The 18,063-nt window shown below is 34.9% G+C and overlaps 1 protein-coding gene across 5 annotated transcripts in view; it reads left to right on the forward strand.

Moving 5' to 3' along the window:
- The window catches only part of RNLS (renalase, FAD dependent amine oxidase), a 294,773-nt gene that overhangs the window by 212,056 nt on the left and 64,654 nt on the right, over nt 1–18,063 (forward strand). For all 5 annotated transcript variants that reach the window (XR_009053958.1, XM_057736665.1, XM_057736663.1 and 2 more), the window contains exon 5: nt 16,584–16,757. Coding sequence is in view for 4 of the 5 variants with exons in the window: in XM_057736665.1 (XP_057592648.1) it covers nt 16,584–16,757 (174 nt within the window). In the remaining variant the exon portion in view is untranslated. The remainder of the gene's footprint in view (nt 1–16,583; nt 16,758–18,063) is intronic.

Below are 18,063 nucleotides of genomic sequence, written 5' to 3' on the forward strand. Positions count from 1 at the left end.
GAGCATGGCTCGTTCCAATAAACCTTTATTTATGGATACTGAATTTGAATACATCTATTTTCATGTATCACAAAACATTATTTTTCTTTTTTTCTCAATCATTTAAAAATCTAAAAACCATTCTCAGCTGGAGGACCATACAAAAACGGGTAGGAGTCAGATATGGGCCATGGGATATCTTTTACCAACCCCTGTTCTATGTAACTAAATGTTAAAGTTGATTAAAAGATTTGATGCAAAATTTTCTAAAGTAGATGACACATGATCTGCATTTTATAACAGGCTCTGTTAGACACTAATCTTTCTTTTATTACAGAAAGTTAGTGTAGAGTAAATATTAAGAACAAAGGCTTTGAACTTGCTCATTTTGGGCTGAGCCTTGCTCTGACATTTGCCACGTGGGAAAGGTCCTTAAATGTATTTAAATTTGTTTGTTCATCTACATAAATGGGGCAGATAATTAGAATTCTTACTGAGGTCATAAATAAGACATAGAGACCAGCGTCATCACTACTGTTTAACAGAGAGGAGGACTTGGTCACTCAAAATGTGGTCTACGTCACTTGACAGCTTATTAAAATCAGAATCAGCACTTTAACAGGATCCTCAGATGATTTTCATGCACATTAAAGTTTAAGAAGCACTGGTAAAGGAGATGCTAGCCAATGATGCAAAGAAAAGAAATTTAAAATATACATTTTGGAAAGGAAGAGGTAATCCTGTCATTATTTGTAGATGACATGATGGTCATTTATATGGGGAAATTCAAGGGGAATGAACTGAAAACCTATTAAAATTAATAAAGTAGTAAATAAAAGCTAAATATAAGAAATATAAAATATATTTTGATACATATAGGTATAAATACACATATACACAATTCAGCATTTTTATTATGCTATAGCAATGACCAATTAGAAAATATATTTTTAAAAAAACCCTCTATCCTCAAGAATAACAAAAACAGTAAACTACCTAGAAATAAATCAAACAAGGGATTGTACATGATTGGATGAAGAAAACACTAAAACTTTACTGAAGGACCTAAAAGATGACCTGGATGAATAAGGAAATATACCATATTCATGTTCAAGAAGAGACTCAATACAATAAATATGTAATTTGGCCCCACATTAATCTATAAACTCAGAACAATTTTCCTAAGACAACTGGCAAATTGTTTCTGCAGTTCATCTGAAAGATGAAATGTTTAAAATTCACCAAGAAATTTAGAGTGCCAGGAGGTGTGGGGAGTAAATGAGGCCAGGTTACTTGCTCTCTCAGATATTGATGTACCAAAAACCTAGAGAAATTAAAATAAAAGGGCATTTTTATAGAAATGGTCAAATTGATCAATGAGTCAGAATAGAGTCCAGAAATAGACATATGTTTAAGAATTTGGTTGATAAAAGAGGCATTCCAAATCAGTAGGTAATGAATGGATTATTTAAGTAAATGATATAAAGACAACTGACTATCCATTTCAAAGTTCAATTCCCCCTACTTCATACCATATAAAATAATAAATAAAAGATGGATTAAAGAGTTGGTCATAATTCAGAATCTTGTAATAACTTATAATGGAAAATAATCTTAATATATATATACACAACTGATCACTTTTCTGTACACCTGAAACTAACACAATATTGTAAATCAAGTATACTTCAATTTAAAAAAAGAGTCATAAATAAAGGCATAAAATTGTTGGAAGAGAATATAGAATACTTTTATAATCTTCATTTGGGAAAGCCTTTCCTTGAAGAGACAGAATCCCAAAACTAAAAAAGAGAAAGAATTGGAAGATTTGACTACATAAAACGCAAACTTTCCTATCACCTAGAAACAACGAGGTGAATACATTTACAATATCTATAACAAGTGTAGGATTATATGATTATATGCAGAATATGTGAACAAAACAAAAATAGCCCAAGAGTCAAAGGGCAAAGATCACAGAAGAATGCAAGTGGTCAGTAAACATATGAAAAGATGATTGTCGACCTCCCTGGTAGTTGCAGTTTTCTATTGTAGCGTGACAAACCATGCCAAAATTTAGTGATGAAACAACCATTGTATTACATCGGCAATTCTACACGTCAGAAATTTGGACAGATTACAATGGGGACAGCTTGCCTCAGCTCCACAGTGTCTGGGATCTCAGCTGGAAAGACTCAAAAGCTGGCTGGTGACTCTACAGCTGGGGGAATGCTATCTTCTGGAGGCATCTTCATTCCTATGTCTGTGAGTTAATGCTGGTATAGGCTGGAGCTGTCCTCCAGAAACCTATGTACCCTCTCAAGTGGCCTGGGATTCTTCGTAACATGGTGGCTGGGTTCCAAGATTGAACGTCCCAAGAGAACCAGGCATAAATTGTATTATCTTTTATGACCTAGTTCAAAAGTCACATAGTGTCAGTTCTGCCTTAGTCACAAGCTTTCTCAAATTCAAGGGAAGGGCACGATGACCCTACCTCTTGATAGAAGGGATGTAAAAAGAGAATGTAGGATGGGGGATATTGTTGCACCCATTTGGGGAAAATCTATCTGCCACACTGGTTATCAGGAAAATGGAAAGCGGATAACTCGAGACAATTTACACACAACAGATTGATAATTCTTCCCACTTTCATTAATTCTTTGGGAGAAAGAGTGAAAGGGGGATAAAGAGGAAGATAAGAAAAATAAAAACGTTAGGCTAAATTTTACCATTGTGTTTTTCCCTAGTTAAAAAAAACAAAACAAAACAAAAAACAACAACAAAAAACTTGGTCTTGAACAAATTTCTTCTTTGTTTAAAATGTTATTAAAAACTGGCCATTTTATTAGAACATGAAAAGTTATTAATTTTGCACATTCCACTTAAATAGCTATGTATTTGCACACTTAAGTAAGCAAAAACAAAGAAATTCTTTGTCCTTAATTTAACTCATGCTTCATTAAAGCATACTCACTACTGAACATAAAATTGCATTTTCCCCCTGTATTTTATAGTTGGAGTTAAGTTTAGAAGTGAATAATAAAAATGGTTTCTGTGGGGGGGTGAGGGGGAAGAGAGGGGTGAGAGGAGAGATGGAGGGGGAGAAAGAGAGTAACATGAAGAATACACCTGATTTTGTATTCGAGCTTTTTAAAGAATTTTTCAAGTTGTATTCAAGAAAGCAAGAAACTCATATAGCTAATTTTGTGATTTTAATAAGCCATACAAATATCATTTTGCTTCAAGAGAATTTTCCTATATAAAAGAGTTCCTTAAGTTTAATAAATGATTTGTAACTAATGGGTTGCTATTTCTGGTGAAGTTTAAGTATTATGTTATTTTTTTATATGTTAAGTATATTAGCATATAGGGTAATATTTTTACCAAGACTATTGCAACAGAGAAAATTTTTTTTTCAGAAAGAGAATGTTTTATGTTCTTCACCAGTCATCTGTGTTCTTTTAATATCATTAATGTGAATGTATGATTTTATGTTTATTTACTATACCTATGATATTTACATAATGTTCATTGTGTAGTTAACTACACAGTACATAGCAGATTTGCATTAATTTCATACAACCGGATTGCTGTATATACTGTTATGCAAATTCATAATCCCACCCTGATTTTGGTTCTTGCCACCGTTAAAGACATGGGATCCAGGGACTAGCAAAGAAAAATAAAGAGTGCATGCTTTTTCCAGCCATCCTGGAGTAATAGTTGGAGCTGCTTTCCCCACAATATCATCTTTTTGACACTTGCAAGAGAATAATAGATTATTCTTTTGCAATTACTGGTAAAATACAAACATTAAGTTAGCAAATTAAAAAGTTAAATTTCTCAGTGACATTGATTCATCTATATTGCATATAAGAAATAAATATTTTATTCACTGTGTTATTCAGTTTCTCAATATGCATTACTCAAAATAGAGGTGAACTAACTTTTTTATGGGCTGACTATTCTGATTTTCTTCTTTTGCAACATGTCCCTGAATCTTTATGCAAGAGGACAAGCTGGCATAGTGAAATTGGTACTGAGTGAGAAACCAGACCGTAAATCAGTTCCCACTCCAGGCAGTTCTCAGTATATAAACTCTCTGTTGGTAATCTGGTTGTTTCAAATTAGGAATGTGTATTCTTATAGAAACAGTGTTCTAATCTGCTATCTCAGTCTTGCCCACAAAAATGTATTTATCGTTAATGAAATGGAAATACTATTCATTTGCTCAAATAAAGTAGAGAACAATACAATTGTTCTATTTATATTGGACACTGGTTATTGAAGAAAAGCCAGATGAGGAGGTAGATGGAGTCATTTGTGAGATCCTGAAGGGGGCTCCAGGGAACTCTTACAAGTTAGATCGTTTATTACTTCTAATTTCGCTACAAAATACGTGGCTTTCCTTATCCTTGCATCATCAACTGTTAAAGCTTTTTTCAATTTACTTGAGGCTCAAGGAATTCTGTTCTGTTATTGTGGTAGTGGCCCATGTCTTGTTCATAAATAGAATAAAAGAGAAAGACAAGAGAAGGCATTTGGTGACCTAAGAAGAGATCTTCCTGTGACAATAGGACAACTTGGATGAGAGGGAGAGGGGTGGGGAGGAGGTAATTTGGGTTTGTAGTAGAGGAAAGGAGGTGTCAAGAGTAAGTCATCAGGTGTCCATCTAACCAGGACAGCCTGTTTGCTGCCTAAGTCAGAGGGGAGGGCGAGGTGGGTAGGGTGGAAACGTGGAAAAAGCATCTACAATTGAATTCTTATGTACATGAGATATCCATAACCTAGGGTGAAACCAGATATGTCCAAAAAGATTTCAGCAAGTAATCCAATAATTTTACTCTAAATTTCCTTGTAATCAATGAGACTAGCTCCATTTTAATGTCCCTAAGCAGACACAGGTGTGGAGAAAGATTTGATCTTTGGAATTTGCTCTTTAAATAATACAGTGACAAGATCCCATTTGTCATCCCATCATGGAGATCATGCCCTAGCAGATGTACACATTTACCTGCAAGCAAAGCATAAACAGGTGTGGGAGGTGGGTGTGTTCGGACAGGAAAGCAAACGAGGAATTTATGTTTCTGACTGCATGTGGTAAAACCATGTGTCTGGAATATGTCATAAGAAGGAAGAAAACTACCTACTATGTTCCAGGCTATAGAGGTGCTTTGGTTAACTGTATTAGGTTTAAATTATATACTAACTTTGATTAATAACAGATACCTGGTAAAAACCCATACCTGGTAAAAAAATTTTTTAATACACTAAACTTGATAAAATAGTATTTAAATGAAGCTAAGTTATAGTCAGAAGCAAATACCTTGAGGCTATAAAATTGGCTATAAAATTATATCTTTCTAAAGATGAGCTAGGAAAAATTCTTTGTTTTCTTCCTTCATTATTCCCACTTCTAGATCTCCTTTTAACAATTGTTACCTTCCTATCCCTTCCTGTACCTTCCTGTACCAGTTAAGGCTATCTTGCTAATCCCTTTCCCTGCAACAAGAACAAGAACAATATTTGTTTTTATTACTTTTTATTTGCCCCTATTTTGTGCCAGGTATATAAATTATATATGTATATAATTTTATAATATTTAGAATATAAAACTTCCAAAACTTTTTTTATAATATTTAGAACATAAAATTTCTAATCTTCATAGTAACCCTTTAAGCTAGGTCATACCACTATTTAACAGATGAGGAAACTGACGCTCAGTAAGGAGAAATATGTGTATCATGCTATATTGATATGCACTTATTTATACACAGAAAGGTTTTTACTGAGGCTCAGAAATGCAAGTGTTCAGTGAAGGATAACCTCTGTCGAATCTTTCAGGTTAAACATTCGCAGTGATGTAAAGGTCAGATGAGAAATAGGGGGAAGTGAATGAAACCTGGCAGTAAAATCTTAGAGTTTAAAATGGGAACAAAACAAAGATAACAGAGAAAATGAACAATATTTTACCAGTAAATTAACAAAAAAACTTTTTAAGTGATTGTTCTTTTCACTGAAATTGAGATTTTTGTTAGTTTTGGGCGTATGCTGATTTTAAAATAAGTAAAATGCTGTAGGCTTCCACTAAATGAAGTCTGGTGCCACTTACAGTTTTTGTTTTTTCCCTCAAGTCCAGTTTATTTGCTTTGGCTTTAGCTAAGCATTGTGGGGAATTGTTATTATGTAAACAGAGAAGAAACTAGCGGATTTGCAAAGTACAAGATGAACATATTTCTGAGTGTTCTAGAGCTTATACCACCAGACTCTGACATTTTGCCTTAATACTGCAGATCCTGGGCCCTTGAAAGCATTGCTTTCTGATTTCTAAAACTATGAAAGTTTTGAATTAGAATGTTAATTCTCCGAATCATTGCCTCTATATAAATTAACTCTAGCCATAAATATAAAAATATATATCTGTATAAAAATATGAGGTGACATGTAATAAAGTTTTTACTATTGTGAACTGTAGAATGACTCTATTGCTCATGAATGGCATGGCCATAAAGTAATTAAATGGATAGGCTGGGAAGAGCGGCTGTAAAATATGTGATATTCTGTGACATTTTGTATAAGAGTACACATGCTTTATTATTATATTCTTTGTCATCTAAAACTCAACCCTTTTCCTACAATAAGAATGATGGCATAATAGTCTAAAAATTTAGAATGCATGGAAATAAGGCAAGCATTTCCCAACATTATTATTGCGGTTTCCAGACTTACTGTATATGTTCTGAAAGAGAACATGAAAAGCCAATCACATTTCTATTCAGAAATCCAAAAAGAAGATTCCCAAGGATAAAATTGATAATAACCAGGGTAAAATTATTTAATGTCTCAGTCCAAAGTCTATCCCAGAGTCTGCTCAGTGTTTTGTTAAGAGGTATTTTCTGGTGACTGGCATAGTGCTGGAGGCATGGTGGATTTACAGTAAACAATGCTTGAGTTAAATAATCCTACATTCTTTCAGAAAACAGCTTCTAGTTAAAAACAAACAAAAAATGCTTATTGTTCTAATCCCATGGTTAGCGCTAGTTGCTGTAGAAATAATTGACTGTCATTTTAGTTTCACAGAACTTCCATCCAGATAAAGAGCAGAGTGGGTAGTGAGTTTGTAAAACAGCAGAGACTTCATGTGATTGGGAGAAAGTCAAAGACTTTATGAAGAGCCAACTACAGCCACATCTGTATAGCTAAATACTCTTTTTCAAAGGTAACTGGGACAGCGTGGCAAGAAAGCAGAAACCAGAGAGAAAACAGTATTTTTTTGTCCTTGACAGTTTGTTCCTTATGATTAGAGAGATGGGGAGACAGCAGGGATTAGAAATCCCTCCTGGATCACTGAGGAGGGGGAGGGAACCTGATTCGTCACCAGTGCTGGTAACAGCACTAACAGTTTGGGCCTTCATAGTACTGCAGACATTTTAGCATGAAATCTGCCCCCAGTATAGCAGGAATGCCAGTTTAATCATGGAAGCTTAAGAACTTGCTCCTAAAATAAAGCCTTGTTTATTTTTATTTTTCCCACACACAAAATAAAATAAAGTCATGATCAATTAAGTATTATTAGGTCTTAGAAACTTTAGTATCTTTATGTCTCAGTGTCTTACAGAAATTTTTTTTAACCAAGGCAATAAATGCTGTTTATGACTTCTTTAAATTTACATAATATTCCAACATATTAATACCCCATGAACCTCAAAAAGCCAAATACAGCTGGTCACCAAAATGAGGGAAAGGAAACTTTACAATTGTCAGAAGTTCTCATTAAGGCAATATTGACCCAGATGACCATTTAGTATCTATCTCCTCAAATACCTCACAACCCTGGAATGTCCACTGTGACAAATAAATGTCAACACCTAAATTCTTACACTTCCTTCACTTTTTGATTCATCTGGTGAACTGGGAATAGGAAGTGCCTTTCTTTTCGTCCCCTTTTTAATGCCTCTTAATGCATTGATTTTAGGGTCCCACAAAATTTGGGAAACATGATAAACTTCTCTTACTAGATATGAACTCAATTGCCCTAAGATGCCTATGATTTTTAATGTGCTTTAATGACTTCCAAAAAACAGCTGTGCGAGCAGCTAGATGGAATGGACCTGTTAAATTTTGTATTCAGGTAGTGATTAGCATTCTCCCTAAACACATGAGTGTGAAACTAGCTTAATCCCAAATTTTCCATCAAAATATTTTTATTAAGTGACCAAAAGACAATACAGAGAAACCTATTTGTTTGGCACCTTTCATTTTTATATAATCCTGGGATAGGATTAGGATTAAGAAAATGTAATGCCGGCATACTAGAATAATGATAATGCAAAATATGGGTCTTCTTTCCTTTCAAAAGACAAATCTTTGAAGAGTCAGCATTTTAAATTAGATAGCTAAAGTCCACAATTTATTTTAATTTTTCAAAAACTGTTATCTGAAACAGTTTTAGCATCTTTAATACTCCTTACTTTTCTTTTTTTAAAATTTTTATTGGAGTATAGTTGCTTTACAATGTTGTGTTAGTTTCTACTGTACAGCAAAGTGAATCAGCTATACGTGTACATATATCCGCTCTTTTTATATCTAACTTTTCAAAGAAAAGTTTTGGGTTTTTTTACTCTCTGCTTTGAAAAGTGAAGTGTATTCAGTACATATACTTAACCTACCACACAATATCTTTGATTTAATACTATCCTGATATGCTTGAAATTTAGGATGTTGCCTCTAAAGACTTTTTAAAAACTTTTTCTAAAGTATGTTATGCACATAGATACCTCTAAAAGCTTTTGAATTCAAGAACTGTAGTGGTGGGTTTTTGCAATACACTTATATGCCAGGCATTGTGCTAAGCACTTGATGTTATCTCATTTAATTTTCTTAACAATCCTTTAAAGCCAGCACTGTTATCATTCTCATTTTATAGGAAAACAGATGCTTAGAGGGATTAAGCAATTCGACCAAGGTCACACAGATTCTGTGTCAGAGCCAGAATTCAAACCCAAATTTTTCTGACTCCAGAGATACCTCTCAGGATGAAAGCAATATTTCCCTCGGGAAATCCCACATAGATATAACTACTGAAGTCTGTCCCCAATAAACTTTAGATTTATTGCTTGCCAAAACTATTTTTGAAAATATGCTTCCAGGTGTGATGACTTCTATACCTATAGAGTTCATGTGAACATTCATTTTATTCCAGGTGGAGTGAAATGAGACTGGTTCTGTGATGCTTTTACATGAAAGGAATGACTCATGAATGGTAAAAGTTCAGACTCTACTGGCCTGCTAGGAGAACTATTTATGGAAAATGGGTTTTTTAACACTATTTCTGCAATCACTTTGAATAAAGAAAAACCAGTTATTCTAGCTAAAATACTATTGGCTTCATGTACCCACAGAACCAGATGGCCTAATATTAGGAATTGAATGATTTGTGCATAAAACTTATTGACATTCTTGGAATTCAACACAAAAGATAAAAGCAATAATAAGTAAATCAAAAGCAGCCAATATAATTATATTAAATAATTATAATACCAATTGACTTCCTAACCTCAACTGTCCCTGAGTTGAAATTCTTTATATATGGTAGCAAATTGGGAAATTAGCAATCCTCTATAATTGGCTATAAACAACAAAACTTCTAGAAGGAGGTTACTGCTTTGAGCACAGATTAACCACCAATGTGAACATTTACCATTAACTACAGTATTGGTAATGAATGCCAAGTTAATGCTAAGGTGTTTGTTTTACTATCACTATTGAAATATTCACTGTCATGCCAAAAAACATCAGCCTTCGGTAAGGAGAAATACAGTTGAAAGCAGTACTTTGTTTTTTTATGAAAACACAGACCTTCAGAAATCACAAAAAATTCTCAATAGGAAGACTCCTGGGCCCAGGGATTTGGTTTTAAGAGGTTGATCTCTATCACTCCAAAAGAGTAGCCGATATCATGCTTTGTTCCAGGGTATTTTCCTAGAAGAAGCAAGAAGAAAATACAGTTAAATATTGTTTCAGTCAGGGTCCCAGCAAGAAAAAGATAGTATATTTAAAAGGGTTTTACCTGATAGAATTCAATGAAAGGGCATTTACAAAACAATAAGGCAATCCGAAAAGGATATTGTGACACCTAGGGACAATCACAGCAGGAAGCCATTACTGCCTTTAGGTCTAACTGGGTGAGGAAGAAAACAAGGTGTCCAGTACTCCAAGAGAGTTAGAACCATGGAAGAAGAGCTGCCTGAAAGGAACTTTAATGTAAAGGAGCTCAGCATTGCCAACACCTGGCAAAGCAGGACAAAACGGAACCGATAATCCATCCTCTGTCTCCTTCCACCCTTCAGTCTCCTGTCAATGCCTCTCGTTGCCCAAAACCATCCAGATTCAGGACTCATAGAGATTTAGCCAATAGAGAGGGCAGTCACCAGGCATGGGGCAGAGAAGGGCAGGGGGTGGACATAGGGAGCAAGAATAACCAGCACAAATCAAGTTTTAGTCTCTGTTTAAACAGGAAAGAAAGAAGGGAAAGAGGGAGGGAGGGAAGGAGGGATAGATAGATAGAGGTAGAAATAGAGATTGAGATGGCGATAGAGATAGGACAGAGGGAGAGAGAGGGGAGAGAGAGAAGAAAAGAAAGAAAGAAGAAAGAAAGAAAGAAAAAGAAAGAAAGCAAGAAAAGGAAAGGGAGAGAAAAGGAAAGAGAGAAAACAAGAGATTATCTAAATAAATATTATGATATATACAATACTAAAAATTAAACAGCAAATAGGAAAAATTTTATAATGTACAATAAATGGAGAATATATCACCCATTAATAAAAATCAACTTAATAACATGAAGAATTTAATTGACCAATTAGCAAAATAACATGAACAGAGTGTTTCCAAAAGACTATTTGGACTAGTAGAAATATGAAGAGTGTTTAGTCTCATCAGTAAAGAAATATATATTAAAACTAAAGTAAGATCTATTTTTCTTATTAAATTATCAAGAGAAAAGGTAATAATACAGGCAAAGATATTAGAAGTGTAAATTGGTGCATCTTTCTGAATGTCAATTTAACAGTAATTCCATTTCCAATATTCTGTCTTAAGAAAATAATTGTAGAAATGTAGATAAAGATCTGTGCACAAAGATGTAAATAAAACAGCTTTAATTATAATGGACAAAAAAGGAAACAACTGTCCAACATTAATGAAATGGTTAAATTCAAATTACACAGCATCCATTCCATCAAAATGTATGGGGGCATTAAAAACTATGTTTACAAGGAGATATTTTGTAAAATGCAGTATATAAAATTATATGTACAATATGATCACAGCCATGTTTAAAGAAAAAACATCAGGGAAATACTAAAGAAAAATGTCAAAATGTTGATAGTTGTTTCTCTAGGTAATGAGAATATAGTGATTATCATTTTCCCTTTGCCTTTTCATACCTATGTGTACTTTCCAAATATTCTAAAATGATGTATTCATCAATATTTATGGAATGCCCATGTTGCATCAGTCATTGTTCTTGGGACCTGGACACACAAAGCTCATGACGCACAGTCTTTGCTTTAAGTTGCTTATAATATAGTGTCTTATTTTTATATTGTAACTTTTAAAATTATAGGACAGCAAAATTGTTGTTTATTAACTGGGGTAGGTGAGAAGTAGTGTCCCATCTCTTCTCTTTGATCTCTTTCCCACACACCACATTTTCAAGCCAACAGAAATTCTGGCTGATTTATCTTCAAAATATATCCAAGATCCTATGAAAGGTAAACCAATAAAGCTTTCAGAGAAAATAAATAAATATGAGAATATCTTCAAGACCCTGGAGTAGGCAGAGTTCTTAAACAGAACACAAACGGGCTAACTATAAATGAAAAAATGGTAAATTGTACTAAGTTATAATTAAAACTCTGTTCATCAACCCACACTATTAAGAGAGTGAAAAGGCAGGCCACTGAAGGGAAAGAAAGCTTTTATAATTCATATATGACTCATATCCAGAATATATAAAGAACTCCTACGTAGCAATAAGAAAAAGGCAGATAACCCAGAAGAAAAATAAGCAAAGATTTGAACAGGCAATCATAAAAGAATATCCAAATAAACATGGAAAGGCTTCCAACTATTAGTCATCATGGAACACAAATTAAAACCACAATATGATATCACTACATCCCAAATTGCAAAGGCAGATTGTAGCAGATGTGGATGAAGATGTGGAGCAGCTAAATTTCCATACACTGTTGGTGGGAGTACAAATTGGTATAGTCACTTTAGAAAAACATTTGGCAATAGCTACCTGAGCTGAACGTAAGGGAACCCCATGATCCAGTAACTCCTGTACTAGTATATACCCGAGAGAAGCACATACACATGTTCCTTAGGTTACATTTGTAATGGCCAAAAACTGTAAACGATCCAAATGTCCATCAACAGCAGAATGGATAAAGTGTAGTAGATACATATAAGCAATACTATCCCACAAGGAGAATTAAGTACAACTACATGTAACAACATTTAAAATATCACAAGCATGATATTGAGTGAAAGAAACCAGACACAAAGAGTACATACAACATCATTCTCTCTACATGGCATTCAGAAACAGCTCAACTGATTTATGATGTTAGAACTCAGGACTACTGCTTACCCTTGGCAAGGAGTGCCCGTAAAGGAGGAAGAAGATAGCTTCTGGGGTTCTGGTAATCTGTTTCTTAATCTGGCTGGTGATTATACTGGTGCATTCACTTTATGAAAATTCAAGGCATACGTTTCTGTAGGTATATAAACCTCTATTAAAATTACGTTTTATATATGTGTATGTGTTTGTATGTGCCATACATATATATACACATACATGCACACACATATTTATAAAATATATATAATGCAAATGTATGTATCTATACACGCATGTGTATACACACACACACATACACACACACACACTACATCCAAAAAGAAACCACTAATGACCTCCTCTACTGTTACCTCCAATCTAAGACTACTGCAATAGCTGTTTGCCCCACTTCCTCTCATGCATCCCTGCAGTCTTCACCTGTAGCCAGAATGATAATTTTTAGAACAAAAGCCAGGTCATATCTGTCGTTGGCTCATAACCAGTAGTAATGGTTCCCATGTCAATCAGAATAAAATCCTCAGAGGAGACCTTTATCCCTGACCGCCTTTTTAAAATAGCCTCCCTACCCAGATGTGTCACTTTTATCCCTTTATCCTGCTTTATTTTTCTTTGTAGTTCTTATCACCAACTGACATACCATTTACTTGGTTATTTGATAACTAGTCTCTCCACCACTAGTATGTAAGCTACCTGAGAGCAGGGACTTTATCTTTCTTTATTATAGCCCTAACATCTGGAACAATACCTGACATCATGAAGTAGGCAATGAATGAATGAATAAGATCATCACCAAACCACAAAGGAAATAAGGCAGAATATGTATATCAAGCCCTCTTTTATATATTAGGAGACTAAAAGAATAACGTGACATTAGGATATAAAAAAATGAAATACTTGATGTTATTCAGAAGTACAGTTCAGGTCTTCTGTTTTTCTCTCTCCTTCCCTTCTTCCCCTTTCTCTGCTGTTCTTCCCCTCCCCCATACCCACAGGTATACACATGTGTGCATACACAGGCATAGGCACAAGGAGAATGGGATGAGGACAGTTCTCCTAGTTGACAGAGGTGTGAATGTAAACTACCCCATTCAATACAATACAGAGCCACTTTATTTACATCAGATAACCATAAATACGTTTTATATATACATATATAATATGTGCATGCGTGTTTGTGTGTGTATAATTACAGAGATTATATAATCCTAGTGGTTCAGAATTACATGAGGATGACATCCAGGTAAAGATCATTATATTGGAATCAGGCCCTTTTATATGAGCCTTATTTTGTAAATATATGGCCCTTTTGAATACATGCTAGTAAAGAACCTATTAATTTTCTTGCCAAAACGTATGTATTTAGTAGGACCTTGGGCTGCTCCCTCTAGCATTTTGCCTTAAAAATTTTTTCAAATTGGATGATGCCTTAGAGGACTGGGACGGGGAGGGTGGGGGGAGTCCAGGGAGGGAGGGAATACGGGGATATGTGTATAAATACAGATGATTGACCTTGGTGTACCTCAAAAACTGGTACAAGAGTGTAAAGCAATTATATTCCAATTAAAAAAAAAAAGAAAAGAAAATAAGACCATTTTGTTAGGTCTTGCAACAATCAAAAACTTTCCGGGCCCTGAAGATAAATTTTTTTGTAAGTGAATATGTTCAGAAATTGAGATTGTTTTAGTCAAAAGTCTCACCTCCCTATTCTCAGAATGAGTTGTAGAGCCCTTGGAACAGACAAGGGTGCTTAAGGTTAACCTCTGTTTCTATATAGATATCAATTACCTTTTCAAAGGGCTACCCAGTGGGATTTGCCAGTTGGCAGCTTGTCTAAAAACTAGCTAAATGTGCAAATGTGTGTGGCAAGGGAGGAAGAGGTCCAGTTTGGTTGTCAACCTAGTTGACCTTTCAGTTTTGGTAAAAAGAAAAAAATATATATATTTTAAAAAGAGTTTTAGGCCATTTCATTTGCTAAATAGCTGACTTCACAGTTTTGTTGGTGTTTTTTTTTTTTCAATTGAAAAAACGGGAAACTTAGTGATAAGCCCCCAAGTATGCATTATGTGCTTAACTGCTAGTATTGGTCTCCTTCACCTCCTCCAGCTCAGAAAGCAGTAAGCATAATATCAGACCCCATTACTCCGAAAGTAGATTAAATGATAAAATGAAGCCCAGGATATATTGAATGTAACAAGGCCAGTGTCAGAAGATCATTCGTTCGTCAAGTAGTTAAATCTTTTAATAAGACAGAAAATGATGGTTAAAGGCAATGATGGCTTTTTACTTCTGAGTGCAAAATAAGAGTTAATGTCAGAGGAGAAAGCAATGCTAAAGTTCATTTTGAAACTCAGACTTACAGAGTAGGAGGGGGAGTATGGAGTAATGAAGACATGTGCATGACTCCAATGCAAGAATTCTAGCTTCATCTTGACCACATCAACTTGGAAGCTGTGTAACTTAGGGCAAGTTACTTAACCTCTCTGAATCTCAGTTTCATAGAGATATAAAATTAGGATGGTAAAAACATCTATCTTGCAAGGCTTTTGTGAAAATTAAATGAGGTCTTAGTTCTAAAAATGTTGTGTACCCAAGAATATTCTGTGATAATGTGTACGATTATTACTGTGCTTAAATAGTTTACTGAGTACCCTTCTTGCTGTCTGCCTTCCTCCTAAACTCACTTCTGGAAGGTTTAGCTAAACCCCCATCCTTGAGGTTTGCCAATCCGTACTGTTGTCGATTAGGATATTTTTCACCAATTAAATGAGAATTTTTCATATGTTCCATTTCTGAACTGGCTTGCCTTAAGACTTCAGAATAGAACTATGGCCTTCTCTGAAACCCAAAGCAGCTCCCTGAGACCCTTAAAGGTAGGAAAATCGGAGATGGAGATTAAAACCTGAGGGAAGTCTTTTCCTTCTTCTTCCCAGGTTGGAATATTGTCCCATTTTCCTAAATATTTTTCTGTCTATAATAGAAGAAAAGATTAATGAACACTTATCATATACCAAGCACTGTGCTATGCACTATGTAATCCTCACAACAGACTAATGCATCCTGTACTATTATTGCCACTTATAGACAAGAGGATTGTAATTATTGGGTTGGACAAAAACTTTGTTCGGGTTTATAAGAAAACCTGAACAAACTTTTTGACCAACCCAGTAGAATAAGTAGCTTGACCAAGGTCACCTACCTAGTAAGTGGTAGAGTCAGGATTTGAACCCAAACCTGCCTAATTCCTTTCCCAGTCTTTTTCCATTTGTTGATTATTTACCGCCTACATTTTAACTAACTTGGCATGTCTGTGCTTGCCTTTCTATCCCTTTATACTTTCATCCTTTGTATTTCTGTAATGAGTAGGGTAGAGGACTGAAACAAAAACAACTAAGGTACGGTCCCTGTGCTTTAAGAAATGATGATAATCTGCTGACAGAAAGGTGACAGGCAAACAAATGATTGTATGACATGGAAGACCTTAAGAGGTCCATGAGAGATGGAGCGTGAGTCTCGTCACCTGTAACATGAGAATGATATTCTACCTTACACAGTGCTTGTTAGGATAGAGTGAAATGCTGGTGTTAAGTGTTTGGCAAAGACCCTGACCCATAGGAAGTGCTCAGTGTATGGAATCTATAATGTTGCCAGCCAGTCCCAGGATAGTAACTAAGATACAAAGCTAGAAAAGCAACTTGGTGTCAGATTTTGAGAGACTTAATGCCAGTCGAAAGAGTTTGGACCCTTCAGCTTGATGAAAACAAGCGTGCCAAGGACAGTAATCACTCTGCAAAGAAATTAGAGCTGATGCTATTTTACATCACTTTTCAAACTTCATCGTAAGTGCGATAGAGTCGGTAGAAACAGTTGGAACTGGTTTAAAGGAGTTTTGTATTTGATGTACTAAAAGGAAAGATGATATTTTCAAGTTTGATGCCCTGTACTTTTTCTTCCACAGTAATTAGTGAATGCCAAAGACAGCAACTGGAGTCTGTGAGCTACTCCTCTCGCTACGCTCTGGGCCTCTTTTATGAAGCTGGCACGAAGATTGATGTCCCTTGGGCTGGGCAGTACATCACCAGTAATCCCTGCATTCGCTTCATCTCCATTGATAATAAGAAACGCAATATAGGTCAGTACCCCCATTATTTCCCTTAAATACAGTAACAATGGTGGGTGTAGATCATGAAAAATGCTGTTTAATTGAGTGTTGCCATTCTGAACAGAGCAAGCATTTAACTCCAAGCCACAGGGGATAAAATTTAATGTCACATTTGGCCAATAATAAAATACACAGTGAAACCAGCAAAGTTTTTCAGAAAATCATTCACCACATGGTTTGTATTACTGAGTTTATGAAAATAGTGTCAGACGGTTTAAGATTTCAAAATGGCCCAAGTTCTATTGCTTTAATATGGATCCATCTATATGCAAATGTATCTCTCATCGTTTGTTTCTTGGCGGAGTTTGTTTTTTGTTTGGTTTTGTTTTTAAAATTTGATGAGTGCTGCTCTTTCCACTTCCCAGGCTAGATATAGAAAGTGAATTTTACTATGTTATGAAAATCCTTCACTTCAATATAATTTTATTTAATTTTCACCTGGAAGGCTACATAAAATTACTTTGTTTACAATGTAACTAAAATAATTGATAAAATGTTTCATACGAGCTTTACCAGAATAGAATAAAGTCTACGGCTCCACCCTCTTTGTTGAAGATAGTTATTAAAATTAGATTTGAATTGCAAGAATGAACATAACATTCATTTCAGGCATAAAGGTGAAAGTGTATTCTTATTTGTAGGATTGTAGGGGTCGCGGAGATACTGCTTTTTGTGGAATAAACCGTAATGATCTAAAATGACTAAATTCTTGAAAGGAATCGTCACTGCAATTTGTTACGGTGTTTTATGGTGCAGTGATGGTTTCATCAAGCATTAGTTAGAAATCATGCCTGATAAAATCACCAACTAACGTCTCTTGGCTTGCCAGAACTTTGTAATGATAGAACTGGACTGAGTATGGTTTTTATATCAGAGCACATGATCTTAGAAAAATGTTTCTTTTATAACTTAAAACTCCCTAAGGACTGGACTGTTTATGTTAACATGATACCACATATATGTACAATCAGCAGTTCATGAAATGCCCTGTAACAGCAATGGACTAACTTAACTCGACAACTGCTTTGTTCTGAGAAAAGGAAAATAGCCCTTGATCTTCTCACATTATATGTCATGAATTAGACATTATTCTTTGTGTATGCTTCATAAGATACGATATCTGTTTGGGTGTACTTAGTAGTACATAACAGAGAAACCAATTTCAACTTGTTTAAACAATATATGGACATTTGTTATATTATCTGCTATGGACTGAATTGTATCCCCCCAAATTCATAATGTTGAATCTCTAAACCCACCAATGTGATTACATTTG

This window comes from Hippopotamus amphibius, chromosome 5, assembly GCF_030028045.1.
Source record: "Hippopotamus amphibius kiboko isolate mHipAmp2 chromosome 5, mHipAmp2.hap2, whole genome shotgun sequence".
NCBI classification, from domain to species: domain Eukaryota; kingdom Metazoa; phylum Chordata; class Mammalia; order Artiodactyla; family Hippopotamidae; genus Hippopotamus; species Hippopotamus amphibius.